The sequence below is a fragment of the Chelonoidis abingdonii genome, chromosome 15 (genome assembly GCF_003597395.2).
Source record: "Chelonoidis abingdonii isolate Lonesome George chromosome 15, CheloAbing_2.0, whole genome shotgun sequence".
Classification (NCBI taxonomy): Eukaryota; Metazoa; Chordata; order Testudines; family Testudinidae; genus Chelonoidis; species Chelonoidis abingdonii.
The window spans coordinates 49,509,818-49,537,277 of record NC_133783.1 but is presented as its reverse complement, the minus strand read 5'-3'; the positions used below and the strand labels follow the sequence as shown (position 1 = coordinate 49,537,277).

The 27,460-nt window shown below is 41.4% G+C and overlaps 1 protein-coding gene across 5 annotated transcripts in view; it reads left to right on the top strand.

Moving 5' to 3' along the window:
• GRK5 (G protein-coupled receptor kinase 5) overlaps nucleotides 1–27,460 on the top strand; it is a 232,592-nt gene that overhangs the window by 137,154 nt on the left and 67,978 nt on the right. For 4 of the 5 annotated variants that reach the window (XM_032780769.2, XM_075072511.1, XM_032780766.2 and 1 more), the window contains 2 exons: nucleotides 7,563–7,675; nucleotides 21,887–21,964. In XM_032780769.2, coding sequence (XP_032636660.1) covers nucleotides 7,563–7,675; nucleotides 21,887–21,964 — 191 coding nt within the window. Of the gene's footprint in view, nucleotides 1–7,562; nucleotides 7,676–21,886; nucleotides 21,965–27,460 lie in introns of those variants that run through there. The other variant, XM_032780768.2, reaches the window with a different exon arrangement.

Sequence of the window (27,460 nt, the reverse complement as noted above, 5' to 3'; positions counted from 1 at the left end):
ATATCTTCAGGCAGAATTTTTCTTATTTTTCCTATTTTTGCCAATTTTAATTATTATTGATGGAAATGGCTTGTCATCAGTTTGTGTGTGTATGATGAAATCAGCATTTACCAATAAAACTGTAATCCTTCCAAGCCTATGTGTAGGTGTTTAATATAAAAAGAGAATCTGTTGTGATCTGTTGGGCTCAATGTCTGCTCCATGGATTTGGATTACAAGTAATTAGCAGGGAAGTTTAAGACGATCTAGTAGCACTTTGTGCTGTATGGAAGGATGAGTTCTGAGGATTCAATTCTTCAAAGAATAAACACGTTTCCTCCTTGTGCTGCACCTGTTGTTATTGTTCAGGACTTATTATACTGGACCTTAAATCCCCAGCACTAGCCACTCTGAGTGATGCGCATCTCAACTCAGGGACATTCACTCATACCCCAAAGTATTCCTTAGAACTGGGTGAGCTGGGGCTGAATTTCTTCTTCTTCCTAGATAATCACCACTGTCTATGCTGGTTTCAGACTAGCCAAAAGCAGCATGCTTATAGGAGGGTTTTCTCTGAGAGACACTAGCAATTGAAACAATATTAAGTCAATCACTCCTGAAGAAGTTGACTGATAGATAATCTAATCTATCACGGTTATGTGGGCCTATTACCATAGTATCGGCTCACAACCTTTAACGTATTTATCCTTACAACATGCCTGTGAGGCAGGGAAGTGCTATTTTGCAGATGGAAATATTGTGCGCCACTGAGCAGTGTGTGCGGCTTTATCTGTAGTGGTGAATGGAGTCTATCTATATTCAACAATTATAATGTGACTAGTATCATAGTTTCTGGGGCTCTCCTGGGTGAACTGAGTTATAACTTTTTCTTCCTCTTGTGTTCGCTCTTAAAAATGTCTAGATTAGGGTGACCAGATAGCAAATATGAAAAATCTGGACAAGTTTTTTTTTTTCGAGGGGGAGGGAGAGTATAATTGCATATATAAGACAAAGCCGCTATTATTGGGACGTCTGGTCACCCTTGTTTAGATCTTATATTCTGATTCACTTGGTTAATTTTTAGGCCACGATTTTCAAAAGTGACTAGTGGTTTTGAGTGCTCAGCTTGAGACATCTTAAAGGGGCCTGCTTTTCAGAGGGCGAGTTCTCAGCACTGTTTGAACCCATAGACTGCCACATTCACCTGATGGGAAAACAGGTGAGACCTACATTGCACACCCACCAGCTTGCCTGCAGAAGTCCTCCTAAGTCACCAAGCAAATGAGTCTCCTCCCACTGTAAATACTTTTCCAGCAGGCGGAGCTGGGGCAACAATGCCCCGCTTCCCCATTAAGAATGAAATACACTATGAGCCGTGGATCTGTATTTGAGGTTTTTCAGAGATAACAATGCTGAACTCTTGTATGGTGCTTTTCTTATTGCAGATTGCAAATACACGGGTCCCCGGTAAGCCTTAGGCGGCTCTTGTTGGCTCTCAGATCTATGGTGATAAAGACCAGAATAGAAGAGAAGAGAATAATTGGGGGAGCCCTGGTGTAAATGAAGCTGAAGTTGGCCCTTTAATTTTGAACACAAGGATGGTCTTTTGTAGTGAAACACATTTCTTATAGGAGATGAAAACCCATATTTTATAGACTGTAAGAGCTGGCATTCCAACTTTGCACCTTATTCTACAATATAACAGCAGCACAGACACTGTTAATAATGCAATCAAAGCATTTTAGGCCCTTTTAAATCATGCACAAAGAAGCCTTTGATAGGAAGCTACTTTCATCACCCTCAGAGACTGGGTGGATTAGTACGCTCGGTTTATTATGTTTATATGTAGGTAGGTGTAATTTCACATTCAACTGGAGAAGGGCAAGAATAAATTATAGCAGGTAAGCACTAGTGTTAGACTTACTGGTTTTAAAAGGAAAAACATATTCCTTTTAAAAGTGTCTATCAGTGAAGTTATTCAGTGTTGTAAAAGGTACTTTCCATTATGATACTGATGGCACACGTAACAATTATGTTTACATTTTAAAGCACTGGTGTTCTTTTTTGGATAAGCAAATAGTATATTCCTTTAATATTTGATTTATTTCCTGCTTTTGTCATTTTTGTGCTTTGGAGAGATTCCATTTTGTAAGCAAAGATGGGCAAAAAACAGAGGTGATTTTTCTTTTGGAAAACCTGTTTGGGTTTAGGTTTGCAAAACCAAAACGAAGGGCAGTTAGGATCTATTTTATCGGAACCATCCTAACTTTGAGTAGGAGACAGAGATGTTGGCTGAATGGTTCTGGTTTTACCCCATCTCTAGAAAAAAGTTCAACGCATGCCTAAGCTGGTTCAGAAGCTGCACATTGTTCTGACATGTTTCAACATCTTGGGAAAAATTTGCAAATTTGGTGTGATCTAGGGTGACCAGATGTCCTGATTTTATAGGGACAGTCCTGATTTTTGGGTCTTTTTCTTATATAGGCTCCTATTACCCCCCCATCCCCTGTCCTGATTTTTCACATTTGCTGTCTGGTCACACGAGTGTGATCTTGCAATTTACACTAGACCTGAAAACATCAGAATAATTTTGTCAGCCTAATGTCATTATCCCTCTCCAATTTTTTAGTCCTTCCCTAAAATATAATGAAATCTATATTGCAAAGATTTAAAAAAATCCCCCCATCTGCCTCCAGAGATGTTTAGGCCCTCTTTAGAGCTGGTAGAAAATGCTAACTATGTTGCATGAGATTTGGGGAAAGAGAGGGAATACATTTTTTTTACCCAAAATCAAAACCCATTTATTTTAATCAGTTTTCAAAAAACTTTTTTGGTAATTTTTTTCAGTGTTTGGAAACAGTTTTACCCCCCTTCCCACCTCTCCCCACCCCCCAAAAAAAGTTTTACCAAAAGTAAAACAATATTCATGGAAACCATTTAATTTATTTATCTCAAAAAAGGTTGATCAAAATGAAATTTTGGAAATGGGACTATTCACGTGCTTGAATATACTGTTAAGTACTTTGCTGAATTAGGGCCTTAATCAAAAGACCTATTTTATAGAAACATCTCCCAGGGAACAAGCTTAGCCTTATTACAGTGAACAGTAATGACCTCTGCTTTTCAAGACATAATTCGTTCAATGAAAACGCTGTTGGCCAATTCCAAATGTTCAAGTGGTGTTTAAAGTGTGGAACTCTGATCTCTTAATATAGAAATTACCAAATAAATATACAATAAACCTAGAGTGAATATAATTTATCACCTAGTATTTGTGACTATATTTTATTTAAATCTTTTCTGCCGACTTTTTAATAGCCTCCTCTATTAATCGGAACAGTTGCTTAATTGGGATGATAAACAGTTCACTGGCAGGTCTACTGTATTTGCCAATTCTACATAAAGAAACTGAAAGATTAAAACAAACTGACCCCCTATCGTTTTCACCCCTCCCATTTTAAAGATCCATTCTGTCTGCATGTGACTTTGCAGGTGTTAAAGCAAAAGTCTTCCAAAATGGGAGAGGCAATCTTCTAGAGTTATTGCTCTCAGAATTGTTTTAGTTACACTGCGTCATCACAAACATATGGCTTCACTTCCAAATGTTTAACATTTCCTTCCATTTCCTCAGGAAATCATTCTTTCTGTTTTTTAAACTTTTGCAACTGGATGGATATCTTTATTGGCAGACATACAGAAAATGATACAATAATTAAACCCAGTCCAAGATAGGCTTCTGATCATATGATCTGCCCAGCAATCTCTCTTTTCCCTTCCTGGCTGCTAGTCTGTTGTCAAGAATCTGGACATGCAATTACAGCACAGTTTGCATTGGTTTTGCACTTGTTTAATATAACAAAATTGTCACCTTCTGGGCTTGAGCTGAGACATATGGTTTTACTACTTAGTTCAGAACATGGTCCATATATCCCAAAATATTAATGCAGGCCAGAATCCTGCAACTGACTGAGCAGGGTCAACTGCAAGATCAGGGCCTAGGGAAAAAAAATTATGTCACCTAAAAGGAATGAAAACAATTACGCCATTTATGTATGTTACCTATCAAATATATCCCCTTTTTTAAATCAAAGACAGGCTGGCTCCAGGCAACTGGACTTGAGTCTTGTGTTTAGCTGGTGTTATTACTGGTATTTCCTTTTTCCTCCTTAAGAACGGGTTAACATTTTCATGTGCTGGCCATGTTCTATAGCTATAGTAGCAGGTGTGTGTTCATTTATTTTCCATTTCATATTATCCATAAAAATAATGTTTAACTTGCTTCATAATGTTTCCTGTATCTTGTATGCCATAATGTCAGTCTGTTGAATGCATGAGTCTCATAGATTATTCAGACAATATATACGCTCAAATACTAGTCTTTAAGGATATTATAAGCATTCTAAGGTGAATGTTTCCCATACTCTCCTATTTTCACAAATTTTAAAAAGCTGCATATATTTTTGTGCTATAAATAATTATGCTATACATAAAATAAGGCTATACAAGAAGAAACATTTAAAATGCATCAAATGTTTACATGTGCGTACATTTATGCTGCATTTTACTACATCGATTCACACATTTAACCTATATTAAGAAATATTATCTTTTGCACTGTTCACTTCATATTGAATTGGCTTCAGAGCAATCACAATAGAGTTTGGGACTTTCAGAAGGGCTTGATTCCTAATTTGAGGGAAAGCTGAGTGACACGTAGACTCATGATGTTTTTTTCTGAGTGTAGATTATGCACAATAAGCACACAATTACTGTTAACCTTGAACTGAGACAGCAAATGCAGCAAAAGGTTTCTATGTAATTCCACCTTCAGAACTCCAGCTAAACCTCATCTGAGGCTCAGCACATTTAGTTTGCCACAGGTTTCTGTTTCTGCTCCCATATTGCATTGCAAACTCCTATTGAATTTTCTGCCCACTCTGATCCTGGTCCAGGAAAGAATTTAAGCACATGCTTAAAGTGCATGCACATATTTAAAGTTAAGGACTTACTTAAATGCTTTGATGGATAAAGGCTTGTGCCAGGCCTCTTTCAGCATCATTGTTTTCCAGGTGAAAGGATTCTCGTTTTTATGTCCTCACTTGAATTGAGCAAGTTCTCCTTTGATTGCCATTGCTCTGCACGTGTCTTCTCTCTAGAAACCTACAGGTTTGAGCTGCATAACCATGCAGCGCTTGAAAGGGCCACTATCAAGGCAGTGAGGCCTAAAATTCAGCATTCTGACTTTCTCTCAGTAAATGCCTGTGTCATGCTGTTCCATGCTGCATACCCCAGCCAATACAAACAGACCAGCTCCACAAGTTGTTGTTAGTGGGTGGTCCAGAGGACAAATTCAGATTATAATCATGGGCGGCCCATATGAGAGGCCAGGAGAGGCTAAGCCTCCCCTAACAGCTGGCCTGTCGCTTTTGGAATGTGCCATCACTGCCAAAAGGGCACCCCGGCTGTGGCCCCGCCCACCCTGTGCCCCGAGGCCCTCCTCGTGCTCGTCCTCTTGTGCCTGAAGCCCCGCCCTTGCTCCTGCTCTTCCTGTCCCCACACCACCCACATGGGGGCCTCAGGGGAGGGGCTGAAGCGGCAAGTGTGAGTGGTGAGCGGCTGGCTGGCAAGTGGGCTGAAGGGGGCAAAGAGGCACGAGAGATGGGTGGTGGTGGACAATGGGTGGGGCTTCGGGGGGAGGAAGCCGAGCAGGGGCAGGCCTTGGGGTGGGGCCGGGGTCTGGGCAGGCTCAGCCTCCCCAAATGGAGGAGTCACGTGCTGCCTCTGATTAAAATAACAATACGCCATTCATTTTTGGGTGCTTGGCAAATATATGATTATGGTCCAACTTGTCCAGTATCCTGTCTCTGACAGCCATCGGTACCCGACGCATCAGATTACAAGCACTGACTTTTGTTTTTGCTGGTGGGTCCCCCTTTCTGCCCCATCCCCTCTGGGGAAAGATGCTGAGCAGGGGCGGGGCCTTGGGGCAGAGTAGGGGGTAGGATCTCTGTCCGGGCGCCGGGGCCCACAAAAGATTAATCTAGCCCTGCGGGTGCTGTGCACACACTCTTATTTTTCAGTGGGTGCTTGAGCCCCGGAGCACCCATGGAGTCAGCACTTCAGAGGATGATGCAAGAAACCTGCAATCCATTCGCATGGGTGTATGCAATCACTAGACTTGTGACCAGCCCCTACATAGGAGGTGGAGGCTCCCCCTTCCTTTACAACCCATGCAAAAGCTGGCTGTAATCTGGCAATATCTGAGCAAGTCCAATATCTGATATATATTCCACCTGGGCTTACATCCAGTTATTGCAGGGGATAGGCATGACGAAATCAGCTCTAGTGGGTAAAAATCCTGTTCTGGGTATGTAAAATCTCCAGTAAATGGATGGTTCATTCACAGATTCCCTGTGTTCACCTATGTTTTTCCTACTAGTGGACAGGAGGCGGGGGGAATAAATGCACAAGCTACTAGAGCTGTAAGATAGAAGTAACCCAGGCGCTGACAACTTGTGTGGGTTTTGCATGTCTGTTTGCAGTGTTATGTTATGTGTTGGGGAGTGAGTTGTTTCCATAATAACAGTGACTGCCATATGGCAATGAGGAAGGCGGTGAGAAGAACGCTTCAGGCAACACAATATGTTGTTTGACATTTTGAGTATTTTTAAAGGAATAACATATCTTAAGTGTGTGCAGCAGCTCCACGCTGACTAGTGTTTAATGCTGATCTTGCAAAGTGAACATTTGACACCAGCTGGTTTATACTTGTGCCATGTCCATTTGTGGTACTCTTTTTCTTTGTCCTCATTTTCCTTTTAAATATTGATTCATAAAGTGCTTTTCACTGTAGTCAGATTGCTGTTCAGTGCTGTACAATGATGGAACAACAAACAAAAATACCATAAAGCCGTAAGTGAAATAAACTTCTAAAGGAGACGTCATGTGAAACTCAATCTCATCAGTAAGATGTTGTATGTCCAAAGCCCCTGGTTACTGCCCAATGAACAGATAGCACAGATTTTTAAATACTTTTAAAATATATATACCTGTAAATACATGTATATTAGAGAAGGGCTTTAGCCACAAAGTCAAACCAAATTTTCCCAGAGTTTTGCAGTATTCTGACCTGCATTTAAATATATGGGGAACTAGGGATAAGGCTATTGAAGTTCCCATTAAATCCAAACTTTGACGCAACATGTGCAAATTCGCTTTTTCAAGGCTTCTGGTAACTCTCCCCTTAAGGTTCCCCCCCCCCTTTTCCCCACAATGGTAAACAATATGGGAGTTGCCTTCTCTGATTCTATATAACTCCAGAAATGAAAGGTCAAAAATTGTATTCTTACCATGGCTGAATGGCATGAGTGGGACTTTTTGCCTGCACTGGGACTGTAGAATTGAGTGCGTGGTAGCCTCATGGGTCCAGTGTTTTTGGCTTTGATTTTCCAAGGGGGAGTTATGGTTTGGAGTGGTTTTACTGCACTCACTTGTGGTGCTTTAAAATTGTAGCCAGCCCAAAACACACAAAGAGGATCTTCAGGTTTTCACACTCTTTTCTCTTTTTCTTTTATTGCCTCTAGAGAGAGATTATTACAGTTTATGCGACAAGCAGCCAATTGGAAGGCTTCTCTTTCGGCAGTTCTGTGAAACTCGACCGGAGCTTGAGTGTTGCATTAGGTTCCTTGACTCGGTGGTAAGTTAATTCTTCTGATATTTGCAGTGCTTTATTGCACTCTGTTGCTTGGTAATGAACTTAAGAACATCAGTGTAGGAGTAGAAAAAATAAACCATTGTTCTTAAGGAGTAACATTCTCTACCTGAGCACAAAGATGTGAGCCTTCCATGTATTCAGCTCCTGCAGAATATTTTGTTTGTCACCATTAATATCTCCATCAGGTCAACAGTCAAAACATCTTTTTCTCCCTCTCCAAAAGCTTCTTCCTGACATCCAGCAATCATTGTAAATCTTGACTATAAAATGTATTGGAAAATAGAGTTTTTAATATTATTTAATTGACATTTCTGATCCCATCATACTTAAAAAGGAACAATTTGTATTGGCTATCCGTGAAGTCAGTGTAAGAGAGTGTAAGGTGTTTTTTTAGCTTGGTAGAAATCATAAAAAGAATTTTAATGCTATTTGACCAAAATCTTTATGTAGACTCTGATCATGTGATTTAGTGGCACAAACAGACTGCTGAATTCATGCAATGTATTGCAAGATCAGGATCTCATTAAAGACTGACTCTTTCTTTGGATTGTTTATCCAATATTAAACGGGATGGCAATTGGTTCTAAGTGTCGTATGTTAGACTACCATGCTGCCTTGCCTCTGTAACAAACAATAAAGCAACCTTTAGCAATATACACCTCTACACCGATATAACGCCACCCGATATAACACAAATTCGGATATAACACAGTAAAACAGCACTCCGGCGGGGGTGGGGCTGTGCACGCCGGTGGATCAAATCAAGTTCGATATAACACTGTTTCACCTATAACGCGGTAAGATTTTTGGCTCCCAAGGACAGTGTTATATCGGGGTAGAAGTGTACCTTCTTTCATAAGCAGGCATGGAAATGCTCTACACTCTGCCTGGAACACAGAGACCCACATGTAAAAAATGGCTTTGCAGTTGCACCCACCACTTTTTATGTGTCTGCTTTTGCAGATGCACCAATGTGGATTTGCGTGCATCAGTGCATTGGCACATGCATCAGAGAATTGCACACTCCGACTCTTAGATGTGAAGGGCGGTGGATGCAGTTTTAGAGGTCAGATTGCGATCCCTTTGATCTCTGGGTTCACAACTTGCAAATAGATTTTACAGTTTCCTCATGCTGGCGTGGGTGCTCACGTCTGAACTTTCAGACTGCTGAGTAGAGCGAAAAGGTTACTATTTCCTTTAAGAATATATCCAAGATTGCACTGTTATGCTGTACCTCTGTCATTGGAGGACAGTGAAGGAGCCAAAATCATTATTTTTGAATGGAAAGTGTAGTGCCTACCTCTAAACATTCTGTGACAGTAGCCATCGTGTAGTTGTCATAGAGTAGCTATGGAGTAGATTCTGTAGAGTAGCCAGACAGTTTCCATCCTGAACTGCCGCTGGCAGTGCAACTGTGTAGCCAATTGTGTGCATAGAGCTACATTTATTAGCTATTGCACACAGGTGTCTGCTAGAAAACCTTTGGGCAGCAGCGGGAGGGCAGTCAGAAGCTGCTGTCATAGAATGACTCTGTTCATCCTCCATTGAAACATAAGCCATCTTTGGGATGGATTTTGGCTTCTACACAACAGTTTAGTTCAGGAAATGGGGACAGACATGTACAGTGGTCTTTGCCTGCCTGATGAAAATGTCTTCAGTCATCCATTTAAAATGTGTGAAAATTATTTCTTACCTTTTGGTTTGGGAGACAACAAGAAAGAATGATCTTTGGTTTCTGTGTCTTTTCCATTTAAAAGAAAACAGGAAGTTTTCAAAATTCAGAGTAGTTACAAAATTTAGGGGCTTTGTGTACCACTATTATGTATTATTAATAGGCTTAGAAGAATTACATTTTTATCAATAAAAAGCAACGAAGAGTCCTGTGCACCTTATAGACTAACAGATGTATTGGAGCATAAGCATGTGTCTGACAAAGTGGGTATTGACCCACGAAAGCTTACGCTCCAATACATCTGTTAGTTTATAAGGTGCCACAGGACTCCTTGTTGCTTTTTACAGATCCAGACTAACATGACTACCCCTCTGATTTTTATTAATAAATGTCAACGTCAAAAACCAACAGAAAAAATATTTCCATTGATGATAACTGAACTTTACAGATAGGCAAAGTAAGATAAGTGCTGCTAGGGAATTTACTTGAGTTTAATTTAAGGATGTTTGCTTTGTATATTTTGACATGTGAGTGATGTTGACTAATTGTGTTTTAATGGTTATAAAGCTTTAACTTTTTAAATCTCAATGTGTTGTAGTGTCATTAAATAATTATTGTCTGACCCCACCCCCCAAATTTTTTGCAATTATAAAAAATTGATAAAAACATTTATGCTTAAAATGAAACATGGATCTTGTCGGTCAGAATTGTTTTTTAAAAACCAAATTCTGTATTTGTAGTATTTGTATTTGAGGAATGCCTAGAGGCCTCAGAGATCAGGGTCCCATTGTGCTAGTCCTGCACAGGCACATAGTAAGAGAATGTCTAGGCCTTGAAGAGCTTACGGTCTAAATAGATAAGAGAGACAAAGGCTGGGCAAAAAGAAGTATTAATATCCCCATTAGGGTGTATACCATCCTGTCACAACAACACAATCAACTTTACAATACAACATGATAACCTTTCTTCACATAAAGTACTGGGAGTATTACTGGAGTCACTCTTGGAGTTCAGAGCAACAAACTGCCTTGCCCTTCTGCAGCCCTTAGCCTGAGATCCTGAGAGTGAAACCAGCTATGGCATTTCACCATGCTCCCAGGTGTAGTGCAGCTTTTGTGGGTATGTCTACATTGCAGTAAAACACCTGCAGTTGGCCAGGGTCAGCTGAATCAGGTTCACAGGGCTCAGGTTGTGGGGCTATCAAACTGCAGTGTAGATGTCTGGGCTCCAGCTGGAGTGTGGGCTTTGGGACCATCCCATGCTGGTCCAGGCCAAGTCCAGACATCAACAGTGCAATTTTACAGCCCCACGAGCCCGAGTTAGCTGACACAGGCCAGCCGCGGGAGTTTTATTGCAGTGTAGACATACACTTAGACAAGAATGCTGTGAAAGGTTGAGAGGGGGCTGGTAAGGGAAATGGTTGTGTCTAAAATCTCCAAGCCCCAATAACCCAAGACAAACATCTCAAAACCCTTCTGCAGGGATGCCCTTGGCAAACACCCTTTGCTTGCTGCTCTGGCCCTTACCTGTCTTGTGTACTATTGCAATATGTCAGTTTAGCCAAGAAATCTGTATTCACAGTCCAACTGAGATCACCAGTAATTGGTTGAACAAAGTGACTGAGCTATATGGAGGTCTGAATAGTCACTCACTTATCTTTGAACATCTTTGATGGCTTTTGTTTATGGATTTCAACTTCTGTAAAAGTTTGCTGACCACTGGTGAAATTTTTTATATTATCCAATCTTAACTATTCTGTCTAAAGCATGAAACACAAAAAACTTTGTTTTTACTTAGTACCAAACAAAGATGAAAAATAATTAAAAATACTCAGCTCTTCATTGGAAGATCTCAGAGCACTCTAAAGGATTGCAAGTATTTTTACTCCTATTTTATGGAGAGAGAGAAACTAATGCACAGAGAGGTTAAGTGACTTGCCCAAGGCTGCACAGCAAATCAGTGGCACAGCCCAGAATACACCTATATCCCCTCTCCCGGTCCCCTTCTCTAACCACTAGACCATACTGCTTCCAAAAGCAGGCAACAATAAATGCTGTGTGTGATTTACAAGCACAGGTTGGAGTGGAAATTGCAAGCTGAGGAGTTCTGTCAGACAGTCACCGGCCTACCCATAATCTATCTTTTCCGTATGCAAGTCAGACCCAGTTTAGAGAGAACATTCTCACTCTTCTGATTTCAAACGTCAGTAGTATCAACCTGCATTACATATTAAGAAAAGTCCTTCCTTTACATGGCATTTATTTCAGCTGTCACGAGCAGCCAATGTGATCTCTTGGGGAGATTGATTGTAGGGTATATTATAAATTTGGATTTTTTAAGTGTTCATTTTTATAATAAAGCACATTCCACAATCACTGAAGTTAGCACAGGAAACGGATTCCTCTTGCTGATACAATTGTCAGGTTGTTTCAGTTAGAGTGTGACAGGGGACGGTGACCAGATAAAAATCACAGGCCTGATTCCCCGTTGCCTTGCACTCTGCACAGTGATTTACATCTCTGCCAAGCGAGCGCTGAATGGGTATGAAATGCTGCTGAATCCCAATAGTAGCATTATACACTCACTTTGCCTAGGTATAACTGACTACACAAGGTGCAAGGCAGAGGAGAATCAGGGCCTACATTTTCAAATTGATTTATCTGTGTTACCACTTCAGGGCCTGATCCAAAGCCCTTTGAAGTCAGTTGGGGCAAGTTGTGTCAGTGTGGGTAGAGAACAATGCAGAGGAAGGGAATGGACAGGAAGACATGAATGGCAGAGTGATAAGAAAACAAGATTGTATCTATGACCATGGATAAGATTTTCAAAAGCACTCAACATTGGCTTAAGTCTTCTCCCATTGAAATCCAGGGCAAACACCCCTCCCCCGGCTTCAATAAGGGCAGAGTTAGGTCAACATTGAGCTCTTTTGAAAATCCCACCCTGCAAAAACGAATACAATATTTTATTGAAATTAACAACTTGTTGGACTTAACATTAAATAGAGATGAAATGTAAAGATTTGAACGCTCGTCTCCTTTGTACACGATGTCCCCTCTGCCAAATAATGTGTTTCAGTCACAGATACGCATATAGGGCAAAATTTCCAATTTAACTGCCTTTATTTTTAAACATGAAGCTAGGGCCCTAACAATAGCATTAGTCTTGATTTAAAAATGATCAGTGATGGAGAATCCACCACAACCCTTGGTAAATTGTCAGTGGTTAGTATCCTCATGGTCAAAAACTTACACCTTATTTCCAATCTGAATGTGTCTAGCTTCAACTTCCAGCCATTGGATCATGGTATACCTTTCTCTGCTAGGCTGAAGAGATCAGTATTAAATATTTGTTCCCCGTGTAGCTACTTAAGAGACTATAATCAAGTCACCCTTAACCTTCTCTTTATTAAGTTAAATAGATTGAAGTCTCTGAGTCTATCACTATAAGGCAGGTTTTCTAATCCTTTAAACATTCTCATGGCTCTTTTTTGAGCCCTCTCCAATTTATCAACATCCTTCTTGAATTGTGGGCACCAGAACTGGATACATTATTCCAGCAGTGGTTACACCAGTGCCAAATACAGAGGAGCAGTTCCTAGAAGGATCAATTCAACATAAGAAGAGAAGAAACAAACGGAGAGAAGTGTCACACTAGAGCCCATGGCTAAGAAGGGCATCTGCCAAAAGGGAAACTGTGGCTCTGAACCAAAAACCGTGCCACAATTTTGTAAATCAACCTTTCTCAAACAGAATCAACTACCAGAAGGTTAAAACTGGTCACCCTGTGTTTTAAATGTTTCCTAGAAATGCATTGCAAGGTGTTGAGATTGTAATGCTGTTACACATTGGGGGCTAGGTGTGCTGTAGGATAGAATGTACAGGAATGTGTCAATCTGTCCCACCCTGCAGAATTACAGCCCAGCTTCCAAGTGCTTCTCCGTAAGGAAGGCACGTGTATGGAGAAAGATTAGATATGTTCTCTGAGCTGTTTACAGTGAAATAGGCAGCTCTTAAAACGAACAAAGGATTTGTAGGGGTGTACCAGGGCTTGCAAGTAGCAATGCCCTACATTTGTAATAAAACCGGTGGTTTTAATATGCACAGAAAAAGGATGATCTTGTGGCTGAAGAACTGGGCTAGCACTTGGGAGAGCTGCTGTAGATTCCCTGTATGGCCGCAGGTAAGTTGCTCGATTTCTCTGTGCCTCAGTTCCCCTTCTGTGCAATGGGGATAATAGGACTTCCTTTCTCCCACCCTTTGTCTGTCCTGTCTATTTATGTTGTAAGCTCTATGGGGCAGGACTGTTTCTGCTATGTGTACAAACAGCTCTTAGGGCAATGGGGTCATGCTCTTGGCTAAGTAATATAAATCATAAGAGTGTCTTACCTTTGGCCTTTACCAGGCAGGAGGGACATGGGTCAATGTGTATGTGGTAGCCCAGACTGCTCCAACATTGCCAGGCCTTTGGTGAGTGAAACTTGCTGAAACTCCAAAGAGAGAAGTTGACTAAATTGTGTGAATCCAACAGCGAGCCCAGAACCAGCCCTGAAAATCAGGAGATGCCCTATCTCACCTGCACTCTAACCAGCCTTCCCTCTCATCTCATCCATCCCAAATCACCTGTAAACCAGTGTTCAGGGCTGCCAAAGCCAAGGGACGCAGCACTCAGATGCCACTCTATCAACAGGCATGGCAAGATTGCTAAAATATGGTGGTCAGCTGACAACAAAGTACGCCCCTGCAGTCATCTGAAAACTGTTCACTTCCCTTGGCCTCCTTAGCTGCTTCATCAAATTAGGTCCCAACCCTAAATGAGAGAGGAGACCCCCAGCCTTGAATTGCAGGTATTCCCATTCTCCTGCTGAGAAGTCTTTATTCCACATCACACCACCATCTCACCACCACCACCACCACACACACACTTATCCTCATACATATGTATATAATATCTCCTATGTGTAAAACAGTTGTTTGCCAAACTCTTTGTTAGACTTCCAGAGGAAGGCATTGTTCCGAATGAAAGCTGTTATTACTGCAGTACGCTGTAGCTGGCTTCTGATTAAATTAACTCTCTTGCAAACCCTTACAAGTTATTCCTAGGCTGTCTTACCCGGTATTGTAGTAGCATGCTTACAAATATTGTAGCAAAGAAATATCTCTTTGTACCTTTTGAAAGAAAATCCTTAAAATAAAGTTTTTCAGGGCACATTTCCTGTGCTGGAGAGGGGATCAGTAAGTAGCTGACCTGTTAGCTGTATACATTTCCTGTTCTCCAAGCTAGTAACTGCAGAACTAGAATATGATAATCCAGTGCAGGATTTTGACATGAATATTTCATAAAATAATATACATACACAGGTGCTCTGACTTTCAGCAGGTCTCTGCTGTGTCATGATTTCCCTTTGGACTGGTCTACTGCCTATCTTGCAGCCTCCCTCAGTTCCCTCCCCTGCTTCCTCTACTCACTTTGCATTGAAGATTCCTAATCATTTGGGGAGGGGGGGGAAGCTTTTCAGTTTATAACATGAGCCAGAGTGGGTCTGTGTGGAGGGAGTCGTGAACAGACTGGCTGACTCAAGCCAACAGGAAAATAGGTTCCAAATCATTTCACCCACTGAAGAGCAGAGGTACATTGTACTTACTTACGCTGTACTAAACGAAAAGAGCATCCTGAAGAAATGTAAGGTGCATAATTTAAGAATAGAGAACAGCCCAAGTGCCTGTCTAGGTTGTTTCTGTTGGAGCCAGGGGCTGGCAGTGGGGGTACAATTACCTCGTGGAATTTTTCATCTGAATGCTTCGCTAGACATACATGTGGAAGGGGGGTAAAAATGATGAACAAGCATCCACTTTAATACCAGTTATTAAAAGTTACCCTTTTGTCTAGACTGTTTTCATTTGTTTAGTTTGATTCCTGCACATGGTATACAAACTGCAGTACGTGTGTATATGAGGGATGATGGGAGGGGTAAACAGCACAGGTAGTGATGTCTACCATTAAGGTTATCCAACACTTCCCGTTATAAGATCCTACTAGCTTTAGTTGCTTTATCACTTTGCCAAACTTTAACCATTTTGGCTGAAGGTTTCCGTGCTGGATGTCTGCCTCAGGTTAAGTCATTTCATAGAACATGTTCAGGGAGAAATAGGTTGTTTTGCCCACATTACAAAAATTGTTACAACCATGTAGCTGAAAAGTTGTAGTACCTCTATGCTGTGGATTAGTGACTTGAAATTTGGCAGGAGGGTTGCCTTGATAACAGAGATGGGACTTCTGTTGTTCTTGTGAAAATCCACCCAAATTCAGTCAAGTTATAAACCTCTAAAAAAAATCTCATGTTGCGCACTCTCAATAGAGACTAGTTAGACTTAGGCAACTAAATTCTCTGTGGAAGAATAGGCTGCCCCCATGTGTCCCCTTGTGGCTGGAGTGCTTCTGCTCTGCCCATTATTCTTCCTTCTTCCAAGCCCTTTTACAGAGACTCCACATGCTTGTTTGTCCAATTGCTACCTTTATAGGGGTCCGGGTGTATTCAGGCAATAACTCAAAAGTAATACTCAGAGTCCCACAAATAATCTGTCCAAGATGTGGCTCTTACCTCAGAGCCTGGGTGAGTGAAAGGGCTCCTTCATCAAGTCCTTTTTCTTTTTTGTGAGTTCTCAAGGAGAGACCCACCTGGGGGTTTGGATTGCAGCTATCCTGCTCGGATCTGACTCCCCTGTAGACTTCCCAGGGTCAACTTCCTCAAACAACGGCATCAGCTCTCTTTTATAAGGAACTTCTGGTTCCCTCCCAGCACCAGCCATCTCTGGTTAGCTCATTTAGCAAGCCTGCTCCAAGCTTGCAGTCTCCTGCAGGCAGCTCCCAGCATGCTCCATCTCCTCTCAGTGCCTGTGTGCTGACCACATGGCTCTTGTGCCATCCCAACAGAAGGCCCGAGCATGCTCCATTCTTGGGTTGCAGAGCCTGAGCAGGACTTTCACTGCAGTTGCTCCTCCAGTTTGCTGTGGGCTGTTGTGATGCCAGGTATGAAAACTGAGGGCTGGGAAACTGTTTCTCTCAATGTTCCCACAGCTGGTGTCCAGGTGGCATGGAGGAGAAGGCAGAGTCAGCAAGAAACAGAGTGGCAACAAACAGATGGGGGAGAGGGAAGAGATGCATGGCAGACGATGAGGAGGGTAGAAAACTTGCGGGAGAGGGGTTAGGAGCAGGTGCTGGGGGTAGGGGAGGAAGGGCCAAGAGCAGAAGGAGGTGGGTAGATTGGCAGGAACCAAGGACATGGGAGGATAGAATCAGGGGGGAACACAGGCATGAGCTGGGGGAAGGGCCAGCTCAGAGGACAGAAGCAGGAGCAAGGTAGGGACTGTGGAGGGGGGATAGGAGCAGATGAAGATGGGAAGAGACTACAGGGATGGGGGTAGTAGGGTCTACAGAACCTGGAATTGAACCTATTACTTCTGACAGAGCCAGAAGAGTACCCAGAAGCCACCTACTACAGGACAGGCCCAACAAAGAAAATAACAGAACGCCACTAGCCATCATCTGCAGCCCCCAACTAAAACCTCTCCAGTGCATCATCAAAGATCTACAACCTATCCTTAAAGATGATCTCTCACTCTCACAGATCCTGGGAGACAGACCAGTCCTCGCTTATAGACAGCCTCCCAGCCTGAAACACATACTCACCAGCAGCCGCACACCATACAACATAAACACTAACTCAGGAACCTATCCTTGCAACAAAGCCCAATGCCAGCTCTGTCCACATATCGATTCAAGTGACACCATCATAGGACCTAATCACATCAGCCACGCCATCAGGGGTTCGTTCACCTGCACATCTACCAACGTGATATATGCCATCATGTGCCAGCAATGCCCCTCTGCCATGTACATTGGCCAAACTGGACAGTCTCTACGCAAAAGAATAAATGGACACAAATCTGACATCAGGAATCATGACATTCAAAAACCAGTGGGAGAACACTTCAACCTCTCTAACCACTCAGTGACAGACTTGAAGGTGGCAATTCTGCAACAAAAAAACTTCAAAAACAGACTCCAAAGAGAGACTGCTGAACTTGAATTAATATGCAAATTAGATACAATTAACTCAGGCCTAAACAGAGACTGGGAATGGTTGAGTCATTACACTAATTGAATCTATTTCCCTATGTTAAGTTCTCCTCACACCTTCTATGGGTCATCTTAATTATCACTTCAAAAGTTTTTTTTCTCCTGCTGATGATAGCTCATCTCAATTGATTAGACTCTTCCTGTTGGTATGCATACTTCCATCTTTTCATGTTCTCTGTATGTATAAATATCTCCTGTCTGTGTGTTCCATTCTGTGCATCTGAAGAAGTGAGCTGTAGCTCACGAAAGCTCATGCTGAAATAAATTTGTTAGTCTCTAAGGTGCCACAAGTACTCCTGTTCTTATTACTCCTGAGTCACCACATTCCTTTGCTATCTGGTAAATAGCTGTGAAACCCATGGGCAAAGTGTGTGTCTCCATCCTCCTGTATTGGTATGTCCACCTGAAAGATAAGTCTTTTACTGCTGCTAGTTACTGGATTCCAACTCTGCTGATGACCCATGTGGGGGATCTATATGGCTCCACATGACATTTAAGTTTTGGTGTCTTTTTTCAAACTAGGAAATTGCACAAGAATTGAAGTGAAAAGAATATTATTAAGGTTGCAAAGGCAAACACTCAAATGAGGAAATGCCGGAATTAAGATGGCTCGTACAGTACATTAAGATACAGGGCATGTCTCCATGGTGTGCTACGGAGGCGTGATTTCTAAAGCGCACTAACGTGTTGTGCTCTAATTGGCCCATGCCGACCCTGCTGGGTGCACTAAAAGTTCCCTAGTGGACTTTAATGAATGTTAAAGCACGCTAGGGAACTCTGGGTATGCACCATGTTGCAATTGTAACTAATAATGCTATTCCTATTAATTATGTACTTTCAGACTGTAACCAGTCTTTCTAGCGCTGAGGAAGAAGAAGAGGGGTCTTGTGGTTAAAGCACAAGATTGTGAGACAACAGACCTGAGTACTCGTCCGGGCTCCGGAGCAAACTTTCAGTGGCCTTGGGCTACTCACTTAATCTGCCTGTATTTGTATAATTCTTCCTCTTGTAACAGTCTATGGCAGAATATGCACAGGTGCCCATGGAGAGCTGAATAGCATACAAGTGACATTGGAGATAAAACTCATGATCTTCTTCCAAAAATCAAAACCTAGCTTCTAACGTTTGAGCTAAAGGAGAATCTTTAACACTCACCAGTGTTAAGGTTTATAGGCCCATTTCAGATCTTCACTCTCATATTTATCTGCCTGTCTGTCTGTCCTCTTAGTCTTTGAGCACCTCCTGAGAACTTAAAATAGAAATAACTATGAAAATCTCTTTAGTTGTTCCCATCTGTAGGAGAAATAGGCTTAGTGTCAAGTGTGTGTGTGTAACTTGCTGCAGGAAAGCTAGTAAAAGAAATGAGTTTTGTATTCCGTTCCGTTATGTAGTGAGGTCTATGGTCATTCCTATCTCTTGCGGGAGGGAGTTCCATAGCATATGTCCTGCTCCTGTTAAAGTTCTGTCTTCCTCTCTGCTTCGCCTACTGGCCAACAGTTTTCATTGTTGTGGTAACTATAATGGGATGTCATGGTTGCAAAGGGAGAATCGTTCTCATGGCAGCTAGAGACAATTCCCTGGTGGACTTTGAATATCTGAACAGAGACTTTGAACTAGACTCTAGTTAGTCAGGAGCCAGTTAAGAGAGTAAAACACTGAGGTGACATGTTCACAGCATCCTATGTTGTTAACTAGACATGTTGCTGTGTTTTGTACCAGATGTAGCTTTCTCGAGGGATGAAGGGGGGAGTCTTCATTGCTAGATCTAATAAATTGAAATAATTACACATTGCGAATAGTTAATCACAAATGTTTGAGGAGGTTTGCTTTTGTCTTGAGAAGGGCAGTGATTTACATCCACCCCCAACAGATACATGACATAATTCCTTTTACTACTTTGACTACCAAAGTTTAGTCAAGACAAAGCTTATCTTCAGGCGTCTACGATTAACAGGAATCCCGTGAAACACTCTGGCATCAGTCCATAGCTATGGACAGACACTAACATCTTAAAATAAATTGGATCTCTATGCCATATATATTCAAATTTGTAATCTGTTTCAGAAATTCAGGCTTCTTCCACTTGAAATGAACTAAAATCTCTGTTTAAGCCATAAAGCAAGACAGTCACATCTATCCCCAAGTCTAACTACATCCAGTAGAGAGCAGTGGTACTTGCCAGTCAGTCACAATATATGATACATATATTGAGAAAATCACCTGAATTCCTGATCTCTGTTTTATAGAAGCAAATGCCATATTAATTCAAACTATATGAACTATGTGACCAACATTTGATATGAATGCACTTCCACTAAAATTGCTTAAAGGATCTGTTTGCTAAACCTCTTATACGGCAAAATATTTAGCATCTCAAAGCTGCTGAGGGAACAATGAATGATAATTATTAGATGATTTATGAGTTGTGCTGAACTGAGGGCTTAGTTATGCTCCCAAATCCTTCTCCATTGAGACATTACCAATAAATTCTGTTTTTTTGTGTTTGGCAATCTTCTGCGCAGAGAGTTAAATTTAAGTACAAATATTTTCTCTTTGTAAAAGACATTTTGTATTTAAATCTTTGCTTTAAATTAAAAATCCCCTAGCCTGTCTCTGAACTTATCATAAGTGCATAGATAAAATGCAACTTCTCCGACCTTCTGGGAGAAAAAAAATGCTGTTAAGATTCTATAAACACTATGGAGTGTTCATGCTTTCAAGAGCTGAAATGACTTATAGTCAGATACCATCTAAATGGACAGGAAATTGAATGAAAGATTCCAAAAAAAGCCCCTTGTATTAAGTTTTTTGAGAACATAATTGGTTCATCCCCAACGTGGTTACTAAGAAGGAAGTATTGTACTTGTGGATTTTATTCATCAGTGTATTTCTCATCAGCAGTACTGTTTTCTTTTATTTGTGATCATTGTCATTTACCAAACAAAATCTGATTGTTTGAACAACCTGCTGTATAAAGCCTTAAGCTTAAGCTACAATGTCTAAATCAGCGTTGGCTGGATACATGGTTAATAGCATTATTATTTCTTTTGTGGTTTTCATGTTATTCCTTGGTCTGGTTAGCTAGAGTATTTATTACAGCCTTCCTTCTGATTTATTGTATCAAACTGAGAACAACGTATATGTCCTAAAGTGTGCAACAGTTCTGAAGTGCATTCTTCCAAGTGCCAGTTCAAACTGATCTACCGTATGTTGCCTTTTATTTCCTCCTCATTTATCATCTCAGACAGTTTGTATTGGACTAACTTACTTAATTGGTTTGGCAAGAGGGTCTTTTTCTAATATGAACATTCATAAAAACAAGTTGAACTGACTTTTTTTCCAGAAAGCCCTTTTGATCATAAGATTGAAATCTTGTACCGCAGGCAATGACAAATTAGAATGTCTCTAAGAATTTGTCATTATCATTTAGTTATTGTCTCAATTGGGGTTTCAAGCTTTAAATGGTCTTTTTTCCCCTTGTCTTTTAATGACTTACATTGCTGAAGAATTTTAAGTAAAATGATTAATGTCTCAGTGATGCCTAAGTAATATTTTGTTTCCTAAATAAAGTTAATCCTAAGATTTACCATAGATCAGTGCTGGTACAATATGCGGAATCCTTAGAATAATATTTAAAAATGCAGTGTGCGTGCTCTCTTTTGTAATGCACAATAGAAATCAAACAACATTACAGTATGTACCGAACATCACTCTTCGTTTAGTCCCTTTTATCTTTCTAAGCCCTGAAATATCCCAGGTTTTTGAGATCTCCCGTTTCAAAAGTGCATCAGAAAGCACTAAAGGTGATTGGCAAAATTTCTGCAGAAGGGGAAGAGCTTGAGAAATGAGTGTTATACCAAGAGGAAAAAATTAAAATCCACAGGAGGACCCAAGCTTCCAAAAGCCTTACCACCTGAGAGAGCTTTCCTTATGCCTAAATGAGGTAGTTTTTTCTGTCATAGAGATTAACAAAACAAATGATCCTCCTTTATCATTTGGAAAAATTAATTTCTACTCCCTACGTCTAAGTGAGTGAAAACAAATAAAGCTCCGTGAGAAGGGTTCTTAATTATCAGACACATTTTCAAAATATTGGGGCTTGGCATATCTATCCAAGTATAAATGAATGAAATTTACCCATATGTGGCCTAATCAAAGAGGGCTGGTTTCAAAGAACCGTTGTCTTGGTCTTGGTCAAAACATCTTGATGCCAGTGTTTTGCTTTTCAGTTAGATCAACTATACAGGTTTACCTCCATCAGAAGATTATATTTGCCTTCCAAATTATTCAAGTGGAATGTTCAGTTAAGGCCATTTCCAAAATAAAGTTATAATGATGAAGTGTGAGTGCAAATATTGATGGTTTCTTTATTTCTTTTCCAGGCAGAGTATGAAATTGCTCCAGATGAAAAACTGGGAGAGAAAGGAAAGGAAATCATGATGAAATACCTCACCCCAGAGGTAAGGGGCTGCCAAAATGATATCACTGAAGGAATGCAGGGCACTGCTCTGCTACACAGAGGATGTTACAAGCTCTTAAACCAGTGGTGTGCAGTTTAGTGGTAATATCCTCTGGGGAACAAAACTTAATCTGTTAAGTAAAACTGCCAGGTATAAGTGGAGTCACATTTAGATCCAAAAATTCACTTTGAAAGATAATGAACTTTTTAGGGGCCTTATGCATCCTTTGATGCATAAGAGGGTTTCTCTGGTCTCTTCTCTTTATGTAGAAGTTACACATATGCAGTATGAAAAACAGTGGCAATCCAGACACGATTATGTGATAAGCGTTGGTGAGTGATGACTTTTTAGTGGCAATTGCTGTATATCAATTGGTGAATTAGACTCCTTAATGTTGTCTCTATCCCTTGTAAATACTTTATGGAGCTGTGTGTCTCATAAGACATGGAATGCTGTTCTTCAGCTGCTTTCATGAGGATATGTTCATACTCAGAAATCAAATTTTTTTCTCCCTATCAAGTCCTTACTGTCAAATCTTCAGTATTCATGAAGGAGAAAAGCTCATGTGAACATTGTGTCCACTGGGTGGCATTATGAACTGGATTACGAGGCTGCTGCAAGAATTTTGGGCAGGCTGCAGCTGGGACCAGTTCTTTTTTGTGTTTTGTTCATTTGCTGACCACATTTAACTTTTTGCAGAAGTCTGTGCCAGTAAGCAACGAATGCTGAGCTTCAAACACATGAATTATCGTAGGCTTTCAGCTGCTGCAAGCTTTCTAAGAGTAACTGAGTCCCACAACCACCGCTTACAGGATTTTACAAGAGGAACATGTTTAACCCCAGGGATAATGTATTACATGTTGTAGTAAATGCATTTAAAAACATTTAAATGATATAGTGTGATTTGGAGGTGGAGGGGCAGAGCAGACCACCTTTTTTCCTAGTCAATCATTTTCCTACGATAAAGTTGATTGTATACTTTAATATATGGAGATATACTTATCTCATAGAGCTGGAAGGGGCCCTGAAAGGTCATTGAGTCCAGCCCCCTGCCTTCACTAGTAGGACCAAGTACTGATTTTTCCCTGGATCCCTAAGTGGCCCCCTCAAGGACTGAACTCACAAACCTGGGTTTAGCAGGCCAATGCTCAAACCACTGAGTGATCCCTCTCCCCTTTAAGTTCTCTCAGGAAGTTGTCTGCAACCTAGTTTCATTTGATGAGCCTGATTAGTTTTAAGAATATAAAGAACAGATCTTGCTGGTATGAATTGCTGCTACCCATTCATTATAGACCCTAAGTTTACCACTGGGTTTTATTTTTCCAAGATGGTAGTTTAGGGTAAAGTCTCTGCTGCAGAGTAATGAGAGACGCAGGTTGAATATTTAAAGGCCATCATTCTCCTCTTGCCCCAGAAAGACCTGTTTTGTTTTTCTTTGCAGTGGAGAAGTGAGTGTTGGTGATGCTAGTAACATTTTAGCCCTAATTAAAGCGAGAGAAGGTCAGTGCTCACCGACTCTAGTTAAGCACGACAAGGAACTGTGCAGTTTCCCAAAACATCACTGACAATCTACCTCAGTGCTGACCAACAGCACTGCTGCAAGCCTAGGGTATGTCTGCATCACAATCCATTGTGACTGACTGCAGCACTTGTAGACATACTCAAGCTAGCTTTTGATCCAGCAGGCTTGAATTACAGCAGCAGTAAAGCTGCAGCAACATTGCCTAGCTGCTTGAGTACATACCCCTGGTCTTTGGCAGACGTGAGCAGCCCATGTTGCTGCCTCTTCTGCTATGGCTTCGCTGCTATTATTATTTGAGTTAGCTTGCTCTCAGCGAGCTCAGGTTTGTCTACATGTGCTGCCGTCACACCTCTGACTGCTGTGTAGACAAACCTACAGTCTCTTGAGCAGTAACCACCTCATAGCAAATTCATTTCTTTCTCCTCAAAAGGAAGGATGGTCTTGAGGTCAAAGGAGAGTCATAGAATTACAGAAATGTAGGGCTGGAAGGGACCTCAAGAAGTCATCAAGTCCAGCCCCCTGCACTGTGGCAGGACCAGGTAAACCACCATCACTGACGTGTTTGTCCACATCCTTACTGAGGTGTGGTGCCTAGAACTGGACACAGTACTCCAGCTGAGGCCTCACCAATGTCAAGTAGACTGGGACAATTACCTCCCCAGCATGATATTAGCCTTTTTCCTCAGCTGAATCACATCATAGACTCATGTTCAATTTGTGATCCACTATAACCTCCAAATCCTTTACTGCTTAGCTAGTTATTCCTCATTTTGAAGTTATTCATTTAATTTTTCCTTCCTAAATGAAATACTTATTACTTGTCTTTATGGAATTTCATCTTGTTGAATTCAGACCAATTTTCCAATTTGTCAAGGTTGTTTTGAATTACAACCCTGTCCTCTAAAGTGCTTGCAACCCATCACAGCTTTGTGTCATCTCTGTATTTTATACATTATCCACTCCATTATCCAAGTCATTAATGAAAATACTGAATAGAACTGGACCCAGGGCTGACCATGAGGGACCCCACTAGATACGCGCTCCCAATTTGACAGCGAACCATTGATAACTACTCTTTGAGTGCTGTCTTTCAACTATTGTGCACCCACCTTATAGTAATTTCATCTAGACCACATTTCTCTAGTTTGCTTATGAGAATGCCATGTGAGAATATGTCAAAAGCCTTACTAAAATCAAGATATATCAAGATTTATTAATTATATTAAGATCCAGGAGTTGGGGTTTCCATCCTGCGTCCTAATATTTACTCACCTGATTGTGTTGTGAGGCTTCGTTCCTTTAAGATTCATAGGTAGAAGGGGTTATAGAAATGCAAAGTTATATTATTTCCTTTGTAATCTAACTCCAGGTCTCCAGAGGTGGGAGATTAGTACCTGCACTAGCCTCAGCCCTTCGCTTTGTTATTATTGGAAGAAGATACTGTGTCATTTTTGTTTCTTTTTGGAAATGACGTCAGTGCAGCTCCATATGGAGGAGAAAATATTTCCCAGAGGCTAGACTAATTGTGCCATCTCTGCAGATTGGTTACTAGATTTAGTAATCCAAATCTCTTCCTTTCTCAAAGACCCTAAGGGCTTGTCTATACTATCCCACAAACGGTATTTAATTAATGCTAACTAGGAACTATTTTTTGTTCACACCTTTAGAGTCTACATGGCAGCATTACAGTGGGGGAGTGTGCACTGCTATTCACCCCCCACCACACACACCCATAGTCCGAACCGCGAGGCAATGTAGATATAGCCTAAGTATATAGAGCAGATGCCCTGATGGAGTACCATCCAAGCCAGCAAAGAAGAGCTCTTTTTCATTAGGGGTTTGCATTTCTCTGTTTAATTACCTGCCCATTAAAATAGACAAGTAATCTCAGATTCACACACCTTCTGCTTTCAGATGAACTTGTCTCTTCAGCAGGTTTATGTCTGTACTTCAAAGAACTTCACTGTCTTGGTATAAAAATAGTTTGGCATAAAGCTTGATTGATGGAAGAAAATTGTAGATGTTCTTGATTTATTTCTTCGAATAATGGTTCAAATTTAAAATCAGAGTAAATTTGTTGCTGCTGCTGCTGTTTGGAATGCAGGATCAGAAGCAAATTCAAACTAAAATGTTGACTCCATATTCTGACTATTAATTGTTATTGTTGTTTTTATTTAGATTTCTAAGTAGTTTGTAGTGTTGTAGCTGTGTTATGCCCATTAGGGTGCAATATGTATAATAGATCATCGTTATATCATGGGATGCTCATAGGCAGCTTGCAGGCATGCCTGTCACACCCTGAGTGTCTGTGTGCTAGACAGCCCTGGTTCAGCAGCTCTGCCCCAGCAGCCTGTCTACAGCCCCACTCTGGTTTCCACCAGCCTTAGTTACAACCAGCAAGGTGACCCCAACACACTCCCAGTTCCAAATTTCCCTACAGCTGTGTCCCCTGAGTGTCCAGCCCTTACCAGGGCCACTCAGAGTTATAATAATGTTTGTTGCTCCTTTAAGGAGACAAAAGCACATTACAGCTTATTAACTTAACTGGGGTAAATACACCCTTCCCTTCAAGCACTGCACTGAGCTGGTGTATAGTAAAAATAAAACAAATTTATGAACAAAATATACATAGGATTACGTGAGTTCAAGTATAAGGAATGAAGATAGAAAGAGTTACACGTATAACAAAATAAAAATATCCTCACTTTAAAATATGCTCAGTTACACAGGCCATAGAAACAACAGGAAGAAAAAATTTCCCCCAAATAAATAGACCATATCTCACTACCCCCAAAATCCTCATGTGACTCACACAGCTGGTAGCCCGGAAGGAGATGGACCCCACACTGTGTCCTCAGACCAGTAGAGGAAGTGAATTCTAGAGTAAAAGACCCTCTGTTGAGACTATTCAACACAAGCCACCAGACAATCAAATCTAGGGTGTGCTAGCTCAGCACTTGCCATCGGGTGTTGTGGAAAGAGGCAATGCCTCAAATAACCATGACTCAGACTATGATCAAAGTCCACATCTTGAATTGAACTTGGAAGCAAATAGGTAACCAGTGCAGTGCATCAAGAAAAGTGCTCATATGTTTGCCATGGCTGATACAACAAATAAAGTAAATAGCCTCATTCTGTGCCGGCTGCAGCCACCAGATAGTCTCCATGTACAGCCCCATTTAGAGGACACTTTGTGGCTTGTGGATTGGATTATTACAAGCATGTTTCACCATGGCAAACTGTAGAGCTGCATAACCAAATGCCAACAAAAATAGGTGCTTTTGGCCACAGAAGCAGCTGTAATTTCAAGCGTAATTCCAAGTAGGGATCCATCATTCTTCCACCTTACCCTGATGCATTAACGTTCCCTCTGTCTTGTTTGAACTAAGCTGAAACCAGCATACTCACATCCAAAGTCCCAGTCTCAGCCAAAAACTGGGAAAACAGAGGCATTGCACTATCTGGCTCTGATGGACATGCAGGGCCGGCGCTTCCATTTAGGTGACCTAGGCGGTCGCCTAGGGCACCAGGATTTGGGAGGGCGGCAGACTGCTCCGGTGGACCTCCCGCAGGCGTGCCTGCGGACGATCCGCTGGTCTTGAGACTCCGGTGGAGCATCCGCAGGCACGCCTGCGGCAGGTCCACCGGAGACGCAGGACCAGTGAACCGTCTGCAGGGATGCCTGCGGCAAGCCCACCGGAGCTGTGGAACCAGCGGACCATCTGCAGGAACGCCTGCGGGAGGTCCACCGGAGCCACAGGACCGGTGAGCCGGCCCTGCGTCTAGGGCGCCAAAATCCCTCGTGCCACTCCTGTGGAAATGAGACCTAGAACTGCATCTACATACTAATGCTGCCTCAATGTAAGCTGATTTGCTGTCTTCATTAGTGGTTTCACATGAATGTTGAGCAGAAGAGGAGATCAAATAAATTCTTTTGGGATCTCCATATGAGATCTATTGTGGCAGAGGAGCAA